We start from the raw sequence: 23,428 nt of genomic DNA, 5'->3' as shown, positions 1-23,428 counted from the left end.
ATGGGTGAAGGGATAGGGAAGGCAATGATGAAAAAGGGAGGAATCCAAAAAGGAAATTACTTTGCAATTCAGGTAATCTTGATGGGACAGTGATAAAGGTGATTCTAATGATATCGTGGGGTGTGGGGAGCAAGAGGCAGGGTGGAGACAAGACAGGAAAAAATGATGTGGTCAACTGCTCTGTTGGGCTTCTTTTATCCTGAGTCTGCTAAGGGCTTAAAACTAAGTGCAGACTGAGGTCAGAGGGTGTACATCAGCTCTCAGGACTAGGGCATGACTTTGAGTAAGCCACACAGGCCCACGTGTATTTAAAGTATGAGATTAAGCTATTGGAAATACAGTTGTCATGCTGAACATCTCGAATTCCATGCTCTAGCCTGGGCTTCTTACTCTTTTTCTTTTGGTTTTCTGTGGCTTGTTCATTTAAAACAGGAGTTTTTCACAGGAGGAAACTGTCCCTTGATACATTTCCATAGCACCTAACTCAGTAGGGCATCTGTGTTAATAGCAGCCCTGTCTTTCTTACCACATCAGCTGGTTATAGGAGGATTCCGCCACCTGCTACTTCCCAATTAAGTTAAGATCAGGTGAGAGTGAGCTGTGGTTATAGTGCATCTCATTTCATTTTATTTGCTTTTTTCTTTCCTTAAGCCTGGTATTTGAGAAGTGCACGGGAATTTAGTTCTGGATCTTTTCCATAGTGTATTTGATTTTTGTTTACTGTTTGCTTTGAAGGGGTGGCAGGAAATGAAACTAATAGGTACAGAGAATGAAGAACTGTTACATTGCATGGAGGTTTGAGATAATCTAACAGTGTTTGGCATGAGACCAGGGTGGCGGAGTGTAAATGAGAAAAAAAAGGGGGAAAGAAGGCAAAATGAATGGGGAATGCATGTAGTTCTGAATAATTTAAGTCAAAAATTTGACAGGTAAACAAGGCAGAAAATAGTAGGGAGGAAGCATTACCCATTTTTGTACAGAGAGATTAATTACTCCTGGTAAGAGTCTGGTTTAGAGGTGCAAAATGTATTTTTACTTAAATCCTGGCTCTGGCATGAACCAGCAAGACTCTTTGTTCCGCCTGTGAGATGAAGGCAGGTGTATTGCAAGTGCAGCCTCTGTGTCCTGGGTGCCACAAATGGACAAAATGGTTTTTTAATCCACTGAAATAAATGGACATGGAGGTGAACCGAGTACAGAAATTAAGGTACAATAAATTGTAAGCTGGGATCAAAGCTTGTTTGGAAAATTGAGGTCCTCGGAAGTGGGAAGACAAGAAGAGTTTCTGACAAATAATATGAGAATTCTTCTGGGTTCCTTAGAGCGGGTCTGAGGTTGTTGTAGAGAAGTCCAAGACTTCATTATGTAGCAAGGCAGGTGCTGAAGTCTGTATGTCTGAAGAATGGGTTATAATTCTTAACCTTTTCTTGGTCACTGTCATAATGAGGTAAACCTGTCATTAGAAAGTCAGGCTTGTGCTGTCAGTAATGTACTGTCGCTTCTTTGACCTCATTTTACAGTTAGCTACTCAGTTTGTACATAAGAGCTGTAGCAAAACAAGATTGAAGTTAGCCTTTTATTTTGTCTTCATTACTATCCTGAGTTACATTTAGTAGGGTTTTGGTTTTTTAGAAGTTAGAATCACTCTGCTTTCAGAAAAGCTGTTCTCACCATTGCACACGTGTTTTCTCCATACAGGAGCAAAATGCAGTCAATACTAGAGGGCAGGAGTTGTCTTTCTGCATTGCTGGCAATGCCAGGGTGGTTTGGGGACCTGGCAGATGGCTTGTGCTCACAACAAGAGTCCTTCCCTCACTGCTCAAACTTTTGCAGCCCAGTTGTTGATGTTTAACCTTAGTTACCCAGTATAAATGATGATTCAGGCAATTCTCTTTCACACCACACCACAGTCTATTGCTGCTACCAAAAAAGAAGTTATAGCTGACACAGGAGCATGGTTCCGTTATTACTATTTTTATTATTTTTCTTTTATTTTTTTTCAGTTCCTCATTTTGGCATTCTGTGCTGTTTTCCTCCTCCTACAAGGCTTTTGCCTGTTAGATTACTTTGTTAAATGTTTCTCTTGTCTTTTCTGGGGCTTTGTTTTTTCCTTTCTATTCACTGTTCCAGATATTTTCAGATTTAGCTTGAGATTCCCTGTAAGTCTACAGGTTCTTTCCTCATCGGACTATGGAGTCACATGGGTAACTTTGAAAATGAAAATACTGTGGATCATATTTGTTTTTCAGTACTTCCTCCAAACAGTATTTATCTTTTCCCCCTAACATCAGTGTGTCCAAGCATGCCACCTGTTTTCTGCTCTCAGAACTAAACACTTGCAGAAAACATTGACAAAATGTTCTGTGCTTAGGAAGCCAGTTGGGACTTGCCTTCTTATTTAACTCTTCAGGTTAAAATTAGACCCCTTCTTACAAGTTTCAGGAGGTCTTTCTCTAATTCCAGACAGCCAGGTGATCTGCTTGGGAAGTAAAAATTCTGGAAAAAAAAAAACAAAACAGTAACAGAATCTTAATCTCATAAAACTCTAAGACAGATTTGTTCTTAAGACAGATTTGAAACTATTAAGTTGCAGTGCTCTAGTGAATTGAAGTGTTGGGTTGTAATGCATACCAGCAGTCAAAGGCTCTACCGTCTTCCAGCTTTACATTGAAGAAGGATTCTTGTAATGCCTTCTTGAAAAGCATCAGTAGCCAGATCCAGACTTGTAGTCAGTGGAAGGTTTTTTTCCTTCTGGGGAAAGTCCTGCAACACCAAATGTCTCAAACACTTTTATGTAAATTCTCCCCCTCTATTAAACCCAAAACACTGGGATCCTCCAGCTTATTTTTAAAATTTCGGCAGTAATTCACACAGTATGAAGCTGTCTGGAGAAGCACTACTGCTTCTTGGCACTCTATGTTGTTTCAATTGTCTGTTGTTCTCATTGTGCTTTAGCACAGGATTGATTGTCTAATTGGTTATATGATAATCATTTAGACATATGACCTTGTTTAATCCTTCCCCAACATACTAAATTGCTAGGCAATTAACAGGATTTGAGGCTTTCCATAATCTTCATAATGTCTACACATGCATAAGGATAAGTGTATTTGCGTCTGAAATCATGAAAGAAAAAAACCTTCATGTTGCTGAATTTTGTGTAAATTTTATTTTTCAGTATGTTTCATGTTCTTCTTTTCTTTCCCTTTTTAGGTATTACATAGAAATGGCTTTATGGATCTGGACACTGAGTGTTTTGAGCTGTTTTTGCATCACCTTATCCAGAAATGAGGAACTGAAATCTTTTCGAAGTACTACAGAGCTAAATCATCTAACAGTGGATAATGACACTGGGATAATCTATTTGGGAGTGGTAAATGCTCTGTATCAACTTACAGAAAACTTGGATGTAATAAGGTCTGTAGAAACAGGTCCAAGAAAGGACAACAAAAAGTGCACACCTCCCATTGATGAAAATCAATGTAAAGAGGCGGTACTGACTGACAATTACAACAAATTATTGTTGCTGAACAAGGCGGATAAAACAATTGTGGTGTGTGGAAGCCTTTTTAAGGGAATCTGTGCCATCAGAGATCTAGAAGACATTAGCAATGAGAAGTATTATGTAGACAGTAGCGGAGAAAAGTCCTTTGTAGCGAGCAATGATGAGAGTGTATCAACTGTGGGATTGATCACTTCCTTGAATAATGACCGAGTGCTGTTTGTTGGGAAAGGGAATGGACCAAATGATAATGGGATAATAATCAGCACTCGGCAGCTCTACGAAAGGGATGGAAAAGACATTTTTGAAATGTATACAGACTCAGCAGCTGTTAAATCAGCTTATCACTCATCAAGCACACAACAATTTGTGGCAGTCTTTGAGGATAAAAACTATGTTTATTTTATTTTTAATCAGCAAGAGAAACAGCCCGTCAATAACCGCACACTGATTGCACGTCTGTGCAAAGATGATGCCCATTATTATTCCTACTTTGAAATGGACTTTGGTTGCAAAGATGATGATGGTGCCTATGACCACTGTCATTCTGCTTATGTCACTGTCCCGGGAGAAGAGCTGGCTGAGAGCATGGCTCAGCAGAGACAAACTATGGGTGCTCTCTCAGATGACAAAGTTCTTCTTGCACTCTTCAGCAAAGTAAACAAAGATAATGGCTCTCTCAAATCTGCCATGTGTGTGTTTTCCTTGCGGCACATCAATGAAAAGATGGAAAAAAACCGGAACGATTGCTACACCAAAAAGAATACCAGCTCATTTTACAAACTTTTTGCAGCAGAAAACCCGTGTGCATCACATGGACTGGTAATATCAGTATCAGTTTTAGAATCTGTGTTAGAATTAGTGGCAAATACACAACTGCATGTTTTGAGATGGCTTTGAGCTAAACTATAGTGAGATCAGATGACTGAAAACTCAATAGCTGGATTCACCATAGAAATGGAATGTGGTTGGGGGTTCACAGAACATGTCAAGCAAGAAGTGGCAAGATAGTAATACTTTTGAGTCTTTTAAAAAAGATCTTATGTCTTCTGAAAGATAAATATTGGTATTATGAATGCATTTGTTTTAAAGGGTTCCTTCTGGTACGGAAATTACTGAGTCAAATGCAGTGATTTGTTACGTGTATGATCAGCTTCCAGATGATCACTGTAGACAGTTCTGGTCTCAACCAACATATTTATAATGTTTTTAAATGGTATTAAGAATCTTGTAGGTGATATCTAGAGTTCAGTGTTGTTTCTCACTTGGATTTGAATTTTCAGATAACTAGAAATATGCATGTTTCTTATATTCAGGTGGTGTTCATGTTTTGCTCAGGCTCAAAATACTTCCACAGCATGATGGACATCTTCTTTTTATGGCTTTTCATTACCTCAGCTACACGGTTTTTGGAGAGCACTGTTACTTACACCCCTCCAGATACTGTTCTTCAATTTACGACTATGTCTCAGAGAGGCAGTTTTCAGCATCTCTGTTGACTTTATGATGTTTTTGCCCACACCACCCTATTCCCAAGCCCTACTTGTGCATGCTATTTGTTACTGCAGCCAACGCTAAACTGGGCTGAGGAATTGACTCATCTTAAAAAAAACTCAGCCAGCTTTTAGGAGGATGTCTTAATTCCCCAACCTGAGCAAGGTACACACTTGCATAAGCAGCTGTTCGAGCACAGCTTGAGAAGTGGTGTGCTACAGTCCAGGAGTAGGAGTGAACAGCTGAAGAGATGGGGCATGGGAATACCTTATGTTGGTATTGACCCATAATCCTTCATCTCATGAAACCACAGCCCTCTCCCACACAGTAGGTCACTAGCACTGATAAAAAGCCAAAAGAACACTTTTTGCTTCCAAACACCAGTCTTACTTGCTGCAGTACCCTGCATCTGAGGTGAGCATCAAACACAGAAATTCTGAATGTGACAAGTGGAGCGGCCGTGGCTTCTGGCAAAAAGAAGGTGTGGATTTCAGATCAGAAAGACAGTCTTGTTACCAAATATAGCAGGAAAGGCAAGGTGCGAATGAACTTCCTTCTGGTGGAACTCCCTGCAGCTCAGGATTAAAGTGTAGTGAGGAGGGAATGTGTTGAAGTTCATGAGATGGTTGTCAGTGGGTTGCTTTTCTATGGATAGCAGCAAATTAAGAAACAAAACAGCATTAAAAAAACAGCCTTCAACACAAAATTGGTCAACCCAGTCTATATGACATGTTCATTTTAATTAAACAAACGGGTTACTTTTTAGACTGTGCTGCTATAATGAAATTGAAACAGAAAATTTTATCTCCCCATGTCTCCTGGAAAGTGAAAGCATTGAAGCAGTTTGCAATTAGCAGGCTGTTTTCTGGTTGCTGCCTGTTGGCTGGGGGAAAATGGCCAGACAATCCATTTCTCTCTTTCCACTCTTCTATGTCTGAGGGATATTATACTGTCTGGTAATAGGGTTGCACTTCATTCTTAACTAGGAATTATTGATCTGAATGTTTAACATCTCTCTGTATTGCTATTCCTTATTAGAATGCAAGCAAAAATTTCCCCTGTGGCTCTGAACACTTGCCATACCTTTTGGGAAGTAAGAATGGTGTTATAGAGAAGCCGGTACTGCAAAAAGAAGGGATGAATCTCACGGCCGTCACTGTGGCTGTGGAGAATGGACATACTGTGGCCTTTCTGGGAACGTCGGATGGTAAAATTCTTAAGGTAACAAACTGGACTTAAAAGACTGGAAGGTGTTTAAAAGGTTGTGAACTGTAGTGATAGCATACTTCTACTCTAAAAGTAAATGAGATTTATAAGATAGCATACCAGCAGCAAATTCTCTTGGTATTTTTAATTTCAAAGAAAAGCCACATTATTTCTGATGTACCTCAGCTATCCGATACACAGATTGAATTAGCATCACCTGAATTACACTTTTCCTGAAGGATTAGATACCTACTGAGAGCCCTATATAAACAGCCTTAGGTAATCTAACAGCTGCTCTAGCCTTATCTCTATTCAAGCCTATACTAGTTTAAGAGCAACTTTTCATTTTGTAATTACTCTGGCCATTCAGTGAATAGATGTGGCAATACAAAGCCCAAGCTGGAGCTCTGCTAAATTCTGATTGTGTGGTGTGGGGCTCAAGGGTTCACATGTTTGTGGTGTTAAAATGTCAAGACTGCAACGCCAAACACCGTGTTTTGCTTGAAGGGGAGTGATGGCCATGTGCCATTACGTGGTTTGAAGTTTGAAGCTGAAACTGTTGGTTACCGTAAGGGAAGACAACAAATTTGAACACCTTCAAGTGCAATGGCTCTGAGTTGAGAATTTTAATTTTACAGCACTAATATAAATCAGTATTTACAAAAAAAGATACAAATACTAGCTATTGTGAGCAGTGAGCAATTTTTTTCATTACTTTTATGGTTTACTTCCTGCTTTTGATGCCATATACTTCAAACTGAAATGTTTTTCCTCATGTGAATTTGTGAACTTGAGTAAACACAGGATTTTCATTAATCATAGAATCATTTAGGTTGGAAAAGACCTTTAAGATCATTGAGTCCAACCATAAACCTAACACTGCCAAATCCCACCAAACAATATCCCAAAGTGCCACATCTATATGTCTTTCAAATATCTCCAGGGATGGTGACTCAACCACTTCCCTGGGCAGCCTGTTCCGGTGCTTAACAACCCTTTCAGTGAAGAAATTTTTCCTAATATGCAATCTAAATGTTCCCTGGTGCAACTTGAGGCCGTTTCTTCTCATCTTATCACTTGCTGCTTGGGAAAAGAGACCAGTACCCACCTCACTACAACCTCCTTTCAGGTAGTTGTAGAGAGCAATAAGGTCTCCCCTCAGCCTCCTCTTCTCCAGGCTAAACAACCCCAGTTCCCTCAGCTGCTCCTCATAAGTCTTGTTGTCTAGACCTTTCACCAGCTTCGTTGCCCTTCTTTGGATGCACATCACCTCAATGTCTTTCTTGTAGTGGGGGGCCCAAAACACAGTACTCGAGGTGCGGCCTCACCAGTGCTGAGCACAAAGGGATGATTGCTTCCCTGCTCCTGCAGGCCACACTATTTCTGATACAAGCCAGAATGCTATTGGCCTTCTTGGCCACCTGGGCACACTGCTGGCTCATATTCAGCTGACTGTCGACCAGCACCCCCAGGTCCTTTCCCGCCAGGCAGCTTTCCAGCCACTCTTCCCCAAGCCTGTAGCGTTGCATGGGGTTATTGTGACCCAAGTGCAGGATCTGGCACTTGGCCTTGTTGAACCTCATACAGTTGGCCTCGGCCCACTGATCCAGCCTGTCCAGATCCCTCTGTAGAGCCTTCCTACCCTCAAACAGATCAACACTCCTGCCCAACTTGTCTGCAGGCTTACTGTGGATGCACTCGATCCCCTCGTCCAGATCATTGATAAAGACTTTAAACAGAACTGGCCCAAATACTGAGCCCTGGGGGACACCACTTGTGACCAGCCACCAACTGGATTTAACTCCATTCACCACAACTCTTCGGGCCTGACCATACAGACAGTTTTTTACCCAGCGAAGAGTATGCCCGTCCAAGCCATGAGCAGCCAGTTTTTCAGGAGAATGCTTTGAGAAATGGTGTCAAAGGCTTTACTAAAGTCTAGGTCATCCACAACAACATCCACAGCCTTTCCCTCATCCACTAAGCAGGTCACCTTGTTATAGAATGATACCAGGTTAGTCAAGCAGGACCTGCCTTTCATAAACCCATGCTGACTGGGCCTGATCACCTGGTTGTCCTGTATGTGCCACGTGATGGCACTCAAGATGATCTGCTTCATAACCTTCCCCGGCACCGAGCACAGACTGACAGGCCTGTAGTTCCCCAGATCCGCCTTCTGGCCCTTCTTGTAGATGGACATCACAAGCGCTAGCCTCCAGTCAACTAGGACCTCCCCAGTTAGCCAGGACTGCTGACGAATGATGGAAGGTGACTTGGTGAGCACTTCCACCAGCTCCCTCAGTACCCTTGGGTGGATCCCCTCCGGCCCCATAGACTTGGGTATGTCTAAGTGGTGTAGCAGGTCACTAACCATTTCCTCTTGGATTATGGGGGCTTCATTCTGCTCCCCGTCCCTGTCTTCCAGCTCAGGGGGCTGTGTACCCCGAGAACAACTGGTCTTTCTATTAAAGACTGAGGCAAAGGCAGCATTAAGTACCTCAGCCTTTTCCTCATCCTTTGTCACTACGTTTCCCCCCACATCCAGTAAAGGATGGAGATTCTCCTTAGCCCTCCTTTTGTTGCTAATATATTTATAGAAACATTTTTTATTGTCTTTTATGGCAGTAGCCAGATATAATGATTTTTGGAAAAAAAAGCAACATTAACCACCTTTCTTTCTTCCATGAAATAGGTGTTCCTGTCATCCACTGCAACCGAGTACAGCTCTCTTACTATTGAACTAAACAAACCCATAAAGAATGACCTGGTCCTTGACCAAACACAAGAAAATCTGTACGTGATGACCACAGACAAGGTAATGTGTCCTGCTTGTGTTAAGGACCAGGTCCACTTTCACTTTCTCTGCAACTTTACCTGAGACTTGTACGTTTCTCAGTTGTTCCTGGAAGTGGCCTCATTTGGTGGGGCTCCCCCCCGGCCCTGTGTCTGTGGAGACCTTTCTCAAGTCTAAGCTGATGCATTTGATTGTTGTGACTTGGAGAACGTTATATCCATGGTGCTTAGTGACTGGGAATGGGAAGTGAGTTCACCTCTAAAGCTCTCTTACACAGTCTTGCGAGAAGGATGAAGTTGAGATGTTTGGCACCAGCACACCACGGGGTCAGGCAGCCCTAGCACTCGGTGTGGTGTCCATGGGGTACCGGTGGATGCTCTAGCTGCCATCAGTCCTTTTCAAGAGTACTTCAAGATTTAGGATGCTGGCGGCTGACATAATAGCATTTACACATCTGTAAAGCTGCCAGGAGTTTTTGTGGGTCTTGCTGTCAAAAACTAAGCAGCAATGGAGAGAATTACAACTTTGGGATATGCTTTTGTTCAAGCGTCTGCTATAGCCAAGCGAGTGCAGCAGGAAAGGTTGGACTTTGCTACAGAAGGCACAGGCAATCTCTTCTAGGTTCCCCTTCTCTGTGCTGGCAGGTGAGGCACAATGGAGGTTTGTAAAGAAAGGAGGGAAAAAAAGCAAGTAGGAGATGAGAGGGAGACTAGATTTCTCCTTCACCTCCAACTGTAACCCTCTTCTGACACTTCTCTTTGTGGTGGCTGGAGCTGCCAGCCTCAGATGCGTGGTTCAGCACCTCTCCAGAACAGGGTGGGTGACAGGCTGTGACCATCTGCAGCACTGACAGTGACACGGAATAGGACATGGGAAATGCTCCAGCAGCAGTAGCATAGGGAGAATGAGGGGGTCTGTGAAAGGAGAGTATTTGGGGAAAACATTGCGAGAAGAATGTTCTCTGTCTGTTTTATAAAAGAATTAATATAAATTCCTGCTGCGGGAATGTTATATTCTAGCTGAATGTTTTCAGGCTAGAAGCCACATTGGAAAAAGTGCCAGATAAGCGACTGATAAAGCATTTAAAAATAGGACAGTGTGTGAGAGAGGTTACTTCGGTTTTTTTTTTCTTTTTTTTTTGAGTAGTTGATGCTTCTCATTTGGCTTCTGTTCAGATTTGGAACAGAACTGCAAACTTCAACATTGTCCACAAAAGCCTGGGTGGCCTGGCACCCTGTTTGACAAGCTGGCATGTTGCTGAAAAGCCCCGAGGTCCCCACCAGGCTATGGTGTGAGCTGCTGAGCAGCATAAGGGAATGGCAGCAACTTTGAAAGATGAGTTTACTGGTGACAGTCTGCTTGAACTGGTAGAATTTAGGAAGGCCACAGACAAATTTTTCAGAGAAAATTTGCAAAGAAACCCAAAATTCCATCTCTACAAAACATTTAAATTTCAAAAGCGGCAAATTTCTGCCAAAGAAAGGATTTCAGTTTAATCTTTTCCAAGTAGCTCTTATAGACGCTGCAGTTTCTGAATAATTCGAATAATAGTTTTCTTTTACAAAACCTGTTCAGCTTAAACATGAATAACTAAAGTTGGGAGCTCTATAATGGCATTACATTACTGTCATCTCCAGGAGTTAATTACAATGAGCAGTCCCACCCACTTTTAGAAGCAGATAGGCAGGAGGAGAATGGAGGCCTTTGGAGCTAGGAGAAACAAAGCGACATAAGCAAGGGGGGGAAGAATAAATGCTGAAATGTGCACTTCTGGGTTAAGCATGGCTGGGACTTGTGGGAATAGACACATCAGAATCTTACCCTGGGAGTTAAAATGGTTTAAAGTTATTATAAATAAGGTAAACAATAAAGGGCAGGCTAGCTGTGCCGATAGGCACGCTTACTGCTAAGGTACCTGGCAGATGCTGCGTGCCTCAGCATTTGGAAATGAATTGCTTGGGCTCTGTAAGCACTTGAGCAAAGTGAAAGTGATGATGTGGTGGATGATAACTTGAAGCAGATAACTTTAAAAAGAAATCAGATAGAGAGAAATACAAGGAAGAACGATACAGATGCTAAGAGCCATAGTGAGAAGTAAGCTCCTGCTTTCCTGTTTCACTTCTCCTCCCCCTTTTCCTCCCAGCTTCTGCTGCTGTGTCAATAGCAGTGGGTGGTTTGGAGCAAATGCTTTCAAAAGTCAGCCCCCTCCTCCCCGCTCTGCTCCCAGAGCTTGGGAAGAGAGCAGGAGAAACCCCTTGCAGCTTCTTGGGGGACTTGGAAAGGAGCATACCACCCCTGCCGTGCTCACTCTGATTGATTACAAGTGAATATCACTGGTAGGGTCCCAAATTCCTAATGGTACATACTATACTGGGAGGAAAGCAGAAGCCTGTGGCAGTCACTTACCACAATCACTAGCTTGTTTGCTTGTTTTAGTTTTTACCACTCTCTTTGATTACGAGTGCCAGTTAGAAAATCTCTAAAATTAGTTTCTCTGCATTTTGAAGTTGGCTGTAAATGGAGCTGCTATTTTTTTTTTTTAATCCATTAAGTTTACGTAAAACTTGCAGAGATGGCAATCTCTAGGGCTTGTTTCTGCCTGCCAGAATTATGAAATAAATACTTTGTCATAAAAAAGCCATTCACTGGATATTAAATTACTCATGGGTACCAGTTAGTGAAGCAGAGTGCCAGTAACTCAGCTCCAGTTAGATAAGAATCTGAGGAAGAAGGGAATGCTGAAAAGGTAAACCTCTGTATTAATAAATGCAAGAAAACTACTCAATATTGACATTTTCCTTAACTGAGTCAGACTGAACTCTCCAAATGTGAAAGAAAAGGCCAAACTCAGACTTTCAAAGTAGCTTTGTAATTGCCTGTTGTATTAAATGAGAGGATAAGGTAGAAAAAAGAAAGCTTACATCTCAGAGTTACTGTTGCTAGACTTTTTGCGCTCTTTAAAAGTAAAACATAGTCATCGACAGGAAGACATATGTCTTGTTCTCCTCTTGCATCATTTCAACAGCATAACTAAAAGGGATGGTCGTGTGCGGGCTCCTTTTTCTGTGCACCAAAGAAAGACAAAGTTATTTATTCTCAGCACCAAAGGAAATCAAAACCAGAAGCCGTATATTTACTGGGGGACTGAGACATGAGAACTGATGATGCTCTTTTCCCTGCTGCTTCCTGTCATAATTATTTCCATTTTCTTTCATGAGTGTATTGCGTGGTGGAGGATTATGCATGGAGAAGTGCAGTAACCCGAAGTGCCCTGGCTCTCTCACGCTTGCAGACTTTCTGAAATGCCTTCTGGCTAAAAGTGCCACTGATGTTTGCATTTCCAAATTATTTTATCTCTATGCTAGTGATATGGAAGGGAGGATATTCTGTTTAAAAAATGATCTAGCCAGTACCAAGTTAGCCATTTGAAAGTATCCATCCTGCAGTAGGTGTTTCTTGAATTCAGAGCATTGTTGATGCAGTTTCTGTCCTGTGGTGGCTGCTATAATGCAGATTTCCAGAAGTAACATAACTGGAGGAGCTGAAAAGTTCAATTTTTGTAAGACTTGCTCATGATTCTCAATTATAACAATGTCCTACGTTACTTTGAAGAGAGATTAGAGAATATTGGAGTGAAAAAAAGCAGGAAAAGTGTGTGAATTTGGACTTTGTTGAGGGGGAAATAACCGGACTCTGGTTTTGTATGTATTTTCTTAAAATCAAGCTGACCTCTGACGTAAGTCAAGTCTGAGTCAAGTCTTCTGCTGCCACAGGCAACAGCACTGTACAACCCTGTCCACAAACATTTCCATCTCCTTGTGCCTTCTTCAGATTCGTTACAGTTTGCCTTACTTTCGGTTCTCCAGGTGCATCGCTTGCCTGTGCAGGACTGCCACAAATATTCGGACTGTGAGAAATGCACTCAAGCAAGGGATCCATACTGCGGCTGGTGCGTGAGAGAGGGCAGGTGAGTGCTGCTGGTGTTTTCTTGGGTGCAGGCAGTGGAATAGCTCAAATTTTGACATGTGCTGTGGGTTACTGTTCAGCATAGTGATCCCAGCTCTTTGTACTCAGCCTTACACTTCTGATAGTGATTTAATTTTATCACACAGACTTTGATATCAATCTTCTGTGCTCACAAATAAGTCCCCGTTGACTTCTGCAGATTTGATTAGTTTGGGAAAATATATACTTTTCTGCTGGTACTGCTGGAAAATCAGGATACATCTTCTAACTGCTTTTTTAATCACTCTCTGAACTGTACAGTCAAATGTTCTCCCAGAAATTAAAAGGGTACTCCCTATTTAAAATTCAGAAAATATAGCCTATATTTTAAGTAGAGCAGGAAAGTGTCAAAAAGAACATAAAAGAAAAAAACTGTTCATGTCTGAAATAAAGTATATAGCTCAAATGCTGTTTTTATATAAATGTCATCTATCAAGACATGTAGCTACACTGAACCCTCACCTAACTGTAGGAGAGCAGAAAGTGGCATTTGGCTGACTATCTGCAGAGGTTAACTGAATTAATATTCAAACAGATGTAAACTAGGACAGCACTGAACAGCTCTGGAATGTCTCTTCTTTGCACTCTGCATTGATTGGAGCTGCATGTGGAAAGAGCGGTCCTGCAGCTCTCTTTTTGACTACTAAGTTAATTAACCCCTTGGCATGAGCGGTTGGGAATTTGTGATTCTAAGTACTTGCTGTTGGAACAAAGGGGCTATTTAATTATAGTATGCAGATGAATTTCAGGCTTCTAGCTTCCTGTCTGAAAATGTGAACTATCACATTAAGTTACCTATCAGCCTGATGTGTAGCATAATATGGAGCACTGCAGAGAAACTTATGCAGTGCGTGCAGGTTTATGTTATATACTGTAACTCTTCCAGCCTGGGTTTAGGTTGCTGTGGATGAAACCTGGAGACTTGGAATATACACCTCAAACTCCTCCTTGTCTGCTGGGAGCTGAAGGCCATGTCATACATTATACAAAAGGCAATTTACCCTAGATTTCCCTTTACGTTTCTGATATGACCACTGACCTCAATATCTCAAAACATTAATGGTCTCTGAGAACAGGCAAACATGAATTTTTATATTTGCTAGTATTTATTTCCAGTGGGGAGAAAAAAGTGTCTAATTTCTAATATTTTTCTCATCTGCAGCAAGTTCTGTCTCATGATCACACAGAGCACTTAATAGTGTGTTTAGGGATATGTTATATGAACGTAGACTCTGTGTGTAAATGATATATTTAAAGGTAGGGTTGACAGAACTGTGCAGCTACTGCACTGTGTTAAAGCCCCTGACAAATTAATAGTCTTCTGCTACAGCAGCCAGAGATCCTACAGCATTTTCTCCTGAACCTTGCACAGAATGGAAAGAATACGCATGAGACTGTCCCCACACACACACTTCAACAAGCATTTGTGGCCATATATACAGCTTCTGCACTGCAGCATCTCTTCTTTCTGTCCTTCCTGTACTTGAGCTGGGAAAATCTCCCAGTATTTTTGGTGAGGCTGCACACCTGCTGTTGTCTTCCCGTAATGGTAATGGTGCCCTGGCAGAGAGAGGTCTTAAATAGTGGCAGGAATTAATGAAAATATTCACTATGAAAGTAACATTCCTAGTGCTATGGTTTCACAGGGGCTCTCCACAAGCCTGTGTGCCCCTGGCAATACTTCTCTATTGCATTTTACTCTCATGAGTAGGGTGTCTTATTACCGGCAACACAGAGGTGTCTGCCATTTGACCTGCAGAAAAAACAGGCTGTGCCCACTCATTCAGGACTTTGTTATATATTACAATGAAGATTAATCAGCCTAGTTTCAGATGATCAGGCAATGGCTCCAATGCATGATGGCTCCTGTGCTAAATATTACTGCCTCTGCATTGATTTGGGTTGTCTAATCCAAGGTGGTGTCCAAAATAGTATAGGCATGTTTTCCCACTTGCTTTTGACATCTCAAACCATCAGTACTTATTCCACCACTTATTCTATTAAAAATTCTCTAATAGCAACCTGAATAGCCAATATTAAAGCAAATTCCCAGTTATCTTGTGTTGTAATTTCATGCTCTAATCCTGAAATTGTTGCATAGTTCAGAGAAAGCAGAGTCCAGCTATAATATTGCTTTACTTTGTTTTTTGTTCCTGTTTTGTCAGGTGTACAAAGAAGGCAGACTGTGGAACAGCTGATAAGGAGAACCACTGGCTGTGGAGTCCAAGTGGCACGTGCATGACTATCATTAGTGCAGACCCTCTAAATATGAGCTGCAGAGCCCCTGCTAAGGTATGACAAGAAAACGACTACCAGGAAGATGAGTATCTGCGTTTCTTTATGCGCAGTGGAGACTAGGAATAGGATAGTGTTTTGGGTATCTCAGTCTCTGGCATTTCTTACAGTGCTCTTTCTTGCCTGCTGTTTTTGCAGGTTGCAGTTCATATTTTCTACTAAGAAATGCTCTTTTTGACCTCTGTAAACCAAAACGATGCACTAGTATGGCTGATAAAGCAATTACTGAATATTATGAAAGTGTTGCACAGTGTTGTATAACCCATAAAAAGTGATTGATAGGGGAGACTTCATGCTGCCCTTTCAGCTTACTTGAGCATAAACTTAAGTAAGCAGTGAAGCCATAAGCTGTTGCTTTAAAATCAGTAGTGGATTTGCCTACACAGCGAAGTCTGTCTAGGTACATGGAGAAGGTAAATTCAGCATGCAAAACGACTCTGGCAACAAAACTGAGTGTTGAGAGTGTGACCAGGGTGTCATAGCTTGCTCTAACTCCAAATGGAGCATGCCAGTGCAGACTGAGGTCTTCCTGGGGATGCTCCACAAGTAAAATCAGTAAAATGGATTTTAATCCCTCTTAATCAGAAAGAAAGAGACTTTCATTCAAGTCACATTAATTCCATTCCTAAATGATGTAAACAGCATTGTGTTAAGGCCATTTCTATGTTGAATAAAGATGTTAGTAGAGCGTAACTAGTCCACTTAAAATCCATGCATTTTCTTAGTTCAGATCTTGTCAACTTGTGTTGACAAGTCTCCGGTGTCTCATATCAGCATCTGAGGCCAAAATACCTAAAAGCCAAAACCAAACCCAACTTCAAATGAGCGTTTGCATGCTGCCTGTAACATCACTAATGCCACTGTCTCCTCATGATTCCTTTACTCACCAAAAAATGTTGCAGCTCATAACATAGTGGACCAGTTTCAGTAAGAAAGGATGATTGTCATTTGTACTGGCAATACAAAATGGAAAAAGTAAAACTGTATAATTAACACACCTGAAGCATTAAATCAAGGACAGCATCCAAAATTTCATTTCAATTTTTCCTCTTTCCTTGCTAATTTTTCCCATTTTATTTTGCTTTTAGTTTCTCACATACACTCTGTATTGAAAATTTCCTCGAGGAGATTAAGATCTCACCATCACTCAGAAATCTTTTTTGAGCAGTAATGATAGATCTCAGTGGGTTTCTTGCATGTACATTGAGTCTTGAGGAAGCCACTTTTTCTGTTCAGCCCTTTCAAACTCCAGCTTTTCCAGCCCATCCAGCCTTGGTTTCATTATTCACTATTAACACCTAAGGTTAATGTAATTTTAATTAAGTGTGTCAGGATTTAAGTGTTAACCACTCTGTTTACTGTTGCTAAACTGGATGCTGAGGACAAGAATAAAAGGGTTTGGATGTGTCTGTACAGACATTTTTGTTCTGAGCTAATGCGTTGACAGGACAAGGTGTGTTTGTACCAGTCTAGTTCATCATAGACTCAGCTGAGAAAAATTGGTAGAGATGTAAGAAGAAAAGATTAGCAGGTGGGAAGAAATAAAAATTGAAAAAGACAACCATCTTCTGTGATACTAGCCAAAATATCACTGCTGGCCAAAAAAAAAGAGCAGTTGAAATTCTCTGGCCATAAATCTTACTGGGTCTTGACTTATTTCTTTCAAATATTTTACACTTTTTAAATTTTGTTTCCAGGTAGAACTGACTGTAAGTCCATTGCCAACTTTGACTGAGAGTGACGAGGTTTTGTGTACATTTGGTGAAACAACCCATTCTGCTCAATTAAAAGAAGGGGTTATTATCTGTGATCCCCCTGATATAATTCCTCCAACACCGAAAGGTCAAGGTAAAGAAATATTGCTACCTTCCATGTATAATAACAGGAAAAAACATAGCCTGCTGCTGCTTCTAATGTGATGCTCTTATATGAGCTGCATACAAGTTTTTTTATCTTTTCCGGTCCCCTTTCCCTAAATAGTCTATTGCTGAACTTTGTCCATTCAAACATTTTAAAAAAAAAAGTTTGCTCAAACTTTTTCCATTGCTATATTTACAAGCTGTAGCATTCCCAGTATTTCTACCAGGAACCTGAAACAGGAGCTTGGCAGAGGTGTAGACATGGAGCCAGAGAGGTGCTATTCTGTGTCCCAAACAAAAAAAAAACAGCTACTCTGATCTTGCCCTAATCACTCTGAGTTGTGGGGCCAGAAGAGCCACATACGCACTTCAGATGGGAAGTTTTTCATCTCTGATGCCTTAATTTTGCTCTAGTCAGCTGTAGTTCAGTGGCTTGTTTTCAGGTCCATGTTACAAGGCTGTCCTTTCTCTCATAAAGCCTTCTGCCTCTTCTACTATGTGCCCTCCAGCTTCTGCAATAGTAAGTCCAGTGAAAAAATATGTGATCATATAATTAAAGGCTGTATCATTGTTCTGAACCACTGATTATGTGCTTAACGTCTGTTGCCAACTGTAATTCTTGTGCTATTTCCTAGATAGTGCTTTATTCATGCTTTAAGTTCATACATCTTGATGCATAAACACATGGAATAAAACTGGTTACACAGCACTGTTTATTATGTATCCAGTTTAAAAAAAAAACAAAAAAACCAAACAGGTGCTTTTGCACCTTGCAGAGGTACCCTGGAGGATAACCCTTTTATATGTATCACAACAGCCATGAATTGTCAGAGAGGTACTTGGAAGCACTTTTTAAGATTCTCTTAAGGCTGAAACAGGTCAAAATCCAGTTTTAGTTGCAGGAAGAGTAATGATGTTAAAATCTCACTCTGAAGTTTTAAACTAGCTGGGGTGTGTCACAGTATCAGATTATGCTAAGTGTTAAAGCAGCACTCCATAATTTAGGGCCAATTCACATTCCCTAAATATTTTGTAAAGCAGGACATAAAGTTAATAAACATGACATCTTGATGTCTTCCAGCATAAAATCTAAGACTAGAAGCTTATCAGGGATGGCATTATAGTAACCAAGTCACCTAGAAATAATACGCCTCTCTGAGTTGGTTGCACAGGGTTCCATCTGAAAGGATGTTCAAAAGTAATATAAAGATGCTCAGAAGCTTGGCAATGGGTTCAGCAGAAGGCAGACGGTTATGAGCACAGGCAGTGATTCCTGGCAGCATGTGACAAAAAGTCCTGAGCCATCCACTTAATGTTAAGAAACCCTATTGAGTTTGGAAAAGTCTGGGTTACTTTAGTTGTGGTTGGTTTCAAAGGGAATAGGACATTTCTAGAGAGGAAGGATGCTTTTTCATAGTCCCGTTGTTAGGAAATCCCCTGGCATTCCTACCAGTCTGAAATATTCAAGGGGACCCAGTGAAGGCAAAGATGACTTCCAGCCAAAGAGCTGATGGTCTTCCAAGAACCTGTTCAAGGAAAGCAGAGTTTGAAATTGCTCAATAGCTTGTGAAATAGCTTGTCACAAGGGCTTAATCATTTCTGCAAAAGGTATTGCAAACAGCTTCGCTGAGGAATGCACCAGTTTCTGAAGATAAATTTTCCACTCTTAATTCAGTAATAATCCAGACAAAAAGTACATTTGTGGAGAAATCATGTACGGCAAACTGAAGATCACAAGTGCCTGTGGTAACTTAGCATTGCAGGCACTGTTGGGCATTAACCACAAAGATCACTTGCTTTAATTCACATGACAATGACAGTTTTAATCCACAAATGAAAGAAGTAATTTTACATGCAGACATATTCATATTTAAGAAAAATGTTTTATTTAAAATGATTGTTCTCCTGCCAGTTTTCATCTGTGTTCAATTATCTCCTTATTCAGTTTTCCTTGTTCTCCTAGACTCTAAAATTCTAGCATGATGATAGCACCACCAAGAAACACGTCCATAAAACAAAGTTACTCTGTAATTTTGTTTCTTCCCTTTATCCCATCTCTGCTCTTCTTCTGACAACCGCGTGCTGAAAATTTTGTAAAGCTTAAAAAGACAAAACAGAGCTTTAGCTCTAAAGTATAACAGGTCATGAGATCCAGAGTGTCAACAGTATAGTTAAATATTTGCTTATGTCCTGTAAAATAATAGAATTATTATCATTGTATCATTCAGCTCAAGAGCTAAAGAATTCAACAACCACTTAGATAATTTTTTTCTTTTGTGATAGATCATGTTTCAGTTCCACTTCAGTTAACCTTTGGACAGAACAAGATATTTTTTGCGTCACATACTTACCCTTTTTATGACTGTGAAGAAGCAATGAATCTCTTTGAAAATCAGCCGTAAGTGTTTCAGCTTCTTACTTAGGTGTTTAGATCCTGTAGCATGGTGTTTCAGGTAACTGGCAGCTGGGTTACTCAATCATTTCATAATTAAGCCTTTTGCACTCTCAAAATTTGCCAGTGTCCAAATCCTTTTTCTTACATTTTAATGGAGTTTAAAAATGGTTGAAGGGCACCAGGTGAACCGCTAACATAAAACACATGGAATAGGAATATTCATGGCATATATAATTATATAATTAAAGGCCAGTTCTTTGGGTTGCCATTTCTGTCGCTGCTAATGTATCTGCAGGTGAGCTCTGTGGACTCCTGCTTACCTGCTTGTTCCCTCAAATGATAGATTGGTGCTTTGGGTTGCAGTGCATTCAAATAGGACAGTCAAATCTGACTCTGCCCCCATCATCTGCCCTGCTCGAGATGTTGCTGCCCCAGGGCAGGCGCAGCCAACCCAAACCCCACTTTGTTCATCCTTATGTATGAGGGTTGATCAAGGTCATTTCCAGTCCTCTCAGACTTGATCTCAAAGTTTCTGCTAGATGCTGTAGTTTTCTGATCCTTGCTCAAATATTTAAGGGAGAAATTGGCTTTTGGGGGTTCTTGAATTGTTCTTACTATGAAGTTTTCAGCTTAATAGAGTAAGGGCACTATAACAGATAGATCTACCCTCCATGAATAAAGATGGAATCTCATTTACTTTTTTTGTCAATGGGGGAAAAAGCCTGACAGTTTGTCATGACTATCATGTTATATTTGTAGATGCTATTCCTGTGCAAGCAATAGATGGAATTGCCAGTGGGACTGGAAGAAACATATCTGTGAAGAGTCCTCTTCAACACAGGATGTGATTAAACAAAACATGGTAATGTTTAAAAATAAGATTATTAGGTTTTTATTAGAAAACTTCAATATTTTCTTTGCTTTTTCTCTTATATCAGTGGTTGAATTAGGGATTTAAAAATTATTCTAAAGTTAACTCGAGAAGTGTAAGGTATTTTTTTTTTAGTGACAGTGCGGGGGTGGGAATTTAAGGGTGTAATTGAGGAGGGGCAATGAGACTGAATAACTCCTGAAAGGATATTTTTGTTCCTTTTACTATTTTGCTTCAATGGGAGGAACAAGATTTCAAGGCTGGGAAAGATAATCACCCACAGCTTTGACATATGCTGCAGTCATTTTTAGCATGTCTAATTTGAAAGGGTGTAATCAAATCTGTCACTGTATTTTAAGCATGAAGTTCTTCAGAACAATCATTCCATTGTCCGAAGGCCACTGGAGCTTGTTGTGATAAGACTTTTTATTTGGAATAACATATAAAATGTTTCTCTCCCCAGGAAGAAGAATGCCCACAGTTTCTAAACCCTGACCCTCCAATAATACCTATGGAGTACCGAACAAGGGTGTATTTTGAGGGGAGACATCTAGCTTATTATCGGGTAAGCAGATTAATTCAAAGCTAGCTGTCATTTGAATTCCACTTACTTAAACTGCAGCCACACCCCTCAACTAAACCATTACTTTGTGTTCCTTGGAGATCCTGCTCATAACTGTTTTTAAAGAAGGAGAAGAGCTACACATTCAAGTTTGATATAATATAGGTTACTGTGGTAGAGTCATCACCAAGACAGAATCAGAGCTGGACAAAATATTTTAACTACTAGATGTGGAGGGGTTTTTTTAAGAATGTTAAGTTGGATCTACTGAAACACATGACAATTATTTTTCATCTAATGAAATGAGAGGAGATTTAGGAATTGTGAATGTTTCGTATCTTTTTTTCTAATTAAATACTCGCTCTTTTTTTTGTTCTAGAATGACATCACTCTGTGTGCTTAATTCAGTTTTCACTTTCTGAACAAAAAAATGCACTCAGAAATTAAATGTTTCTTAGTTTGGATAAAACAATCTTTTGGGGTTTTTTTTTGTGTGTGTGTGACCGTCAAACCAGGTATTTTCTCAGCTCTAGCAAAGGCTTGTCTTTGTTGGTACTTGCTTCCAGAAAGTAAATTACAAAGCTTCTAAGAAGACAGAGTTTAACCCCAAGCTTTTAATTGTTTTATAACCTAGACAATGCATAAAATGTTATTGTTAGTTTGGTAGAAATGAAGCTTAAAAACTGCTTCTTTAGGTGATAGCTCAAGTATTGTTCTTAGATTCTATTGTTTGTTTTTGTGTTGTCTTTGTGTAAATGTGAATTGATGATAGATACGCTGGAGATTGCATCGATTGCTTACCAGCCATCTATCAAGGGAAAGAAGGCTCATGTTTTTTCAGGTTTTTTTTCATTTGCCAAATTGAAGTACTGTATAGCTTACAAAGTCCTTCTATCACCTCTGCTATGCCTGCCAAGGGATGGAGAAGGGTAAACAGGTCTGGAGAGTAACAATGTAAGAAGGGTATTCAGAGAAGGGTAAAAAGCAACCCATAAGCACTACAACCATATGAAGATCATGCTGTCTAGCACTCCACTATACATATATCAAGACCATGCTATACAAGCATATGTTCAAAAATAAACATTTTTGCTTGAAGGCCTTAAAATATATGTAAACAAAGAAAAGCAATTTGCTGGATTTAGTCTGTTCTCCGAGATGCCAGGACTGGTCCCTGGTAGGATGTCTGGCTGTGTGCAAGATGTGGCACATAACACTTGTCTTAAAGGCCACAGCTCCCTTTGCTAAAAATGGAAAAGTATTCCAGAGAATTTACTCACATTTCTTTTGTTTAACATTGTGAAGAGCTGTTTTTCTGCACAAGAGGAAAATCTTTCCTTGCTCCCTTGATATAAGTGGAACAGCCCATTCTCTCTCGAGAACAAATTCAGGGCAGATACATAATCTAGATGTGCTGAATTTGACTTCTAGAGGACCTTTTTCCTCCAAGGAGGAGAAACAGCAGCAGGAACCCAAAAACTCCTTCATCTAGTTTATCATTCTGTGAATAAGCACTTTAATCTTTCTCAACTACTAGTGGAGAAAAGGGAATGAAAAAGCTTCTGCCTTTTTTTTTTTTTCTGTGAGGTATCAATTACATTTAACAAAGGCACATCCTCTGGATTGAATGCTTTGTCATGGGTAGCAATGTTTAACAGTTTGCCTACAGCCCAAACCTAGTATGCATTTATTTAGCTTGGAACTGGAAAGGCTTACATGGAATTCAGGTCTCTGTAAGAAATAAGATGAATGCATAGGCCATAGGCTGGAAAGATGCTGGAGAGCAATGAGTGTCATATGATGTCAGAATAATTTTTCTTAGGTGAGGGCCATGTGAGAATGTCATCTCTGTTGTGGGAGCAGCTCCATATATCCTGGTACAGGGGTGCATTTTTAAGCCAAAATAGTAATGCCTTCAGTGCCAGGACTTGAATAGGCACGCACAGTGACTCCAGCTGTATACACAGACCTCTAAGTATATGTGAAAACAGACAAATAAGGCATGAAATAGTTCATTTGAGTCAGGGCATAACCTACGCTCAGCCTTTGGTAAACATCTCATGGAGGGCAGGGTGCTCAGAAGAACCTGTGGATGGATATTTTGTAGGGGTTGGCTCACAGCCCAAATGCAAAATATCATGTGGCTTCTCATGTGGAATGATTTTGCCACAGGATATGCTGGGCATTACGGTGTGTTTGGAGCTAGCAGTCATGCAGCTATGAGCACATTTAAGGTTTTAATTGGTTAGGGCATTGGTATATATCCATTTTCCTCCTATTTTCCTTGCCTAAATTCTTGCTTAGAAAAAGCAAAAATGAATGTTCTGTCGTCGCTTTGAACTACTGGCTCTATTCTCTTGGTTTAATCTGTGCTTTGCTTAAAAGGGTGATGCACAGCCTGCCTTATCATGGGTGCCTAAGTACAGTAGCCAACATTGTGCATAT

General features: G+C 40.4%; 1 protein-coding gene across 1 annotated transcript in view; it reads left to right on the top strand.

Moving 5' to 3' along the window:
- The first annotated feature begins 3,226 nt into the window (after positions 1 to 3,226).
- Positions 3,227 to 23,428, top strand: part of PLXNB2 (plexin B2) — an 84,207-nt gene continuing 64,005 nt past the window's right edge. The window contains exons 1-9 of the mRNA XM_010581286.1: positions 3,227 to 4,324; positions 6,035 to 6,217; positions 8,895 to 9,017; positions 12,863 to 12,963; positions 15,167 to 15,293; positions 16,994 to 17,144; positions 19,439 to 19,553; positions 20,310 to 20,412; positions 20,885 to 20,986. Coding sequence (XP_010579588.1) covers positions 3,227 to 4,324; positions 6,035 to 6,217; positions 8,895 to 9,017; positions 12,863 to 12,963; positions 15,167 to 15,293; positions 16,994 to 17,144; positions 19,439 to 19,553; positions 20,310 to 20,412; positions 20,885 to 20,986 — 2,103 coding nt within the window. The remainder of the gene's footprint in view (positions 4,325 to 6,034; positions 6,218 to 8,894; positions 9,018 to 12,862; positions 12,964 to 15,166; positions 15,294 to 16,993; positions 17,145 to 19,438; positions 19,554 to 20,309; positions 20,413 to 20,884; positions 20,987 to 23,428) is intronic.

Source organism: Haliaeetus leucocephalus, unplaced genomic scaffold, assembly GCF_000737465.1.
Source record: "Haliaeetus leucocephalus isolate CR32 unplaced genomic scaffold, Haliaeetus_leucocephalus-4.0 Scaffold763, whole genome shotgun sequence".
NCBI classification, from domain to species: domain Eukaryota; kingdom Metazoa; phylum Chordata; class Aves; order Accipitriformes; family Accipitridae; genus Haliaeetus; species Haliaeetus leucocephalus.
Note: the sequence above shows the minus strand (reverse complement) of the source record. Positions and strands in the feature narration are given on the sequence as shown.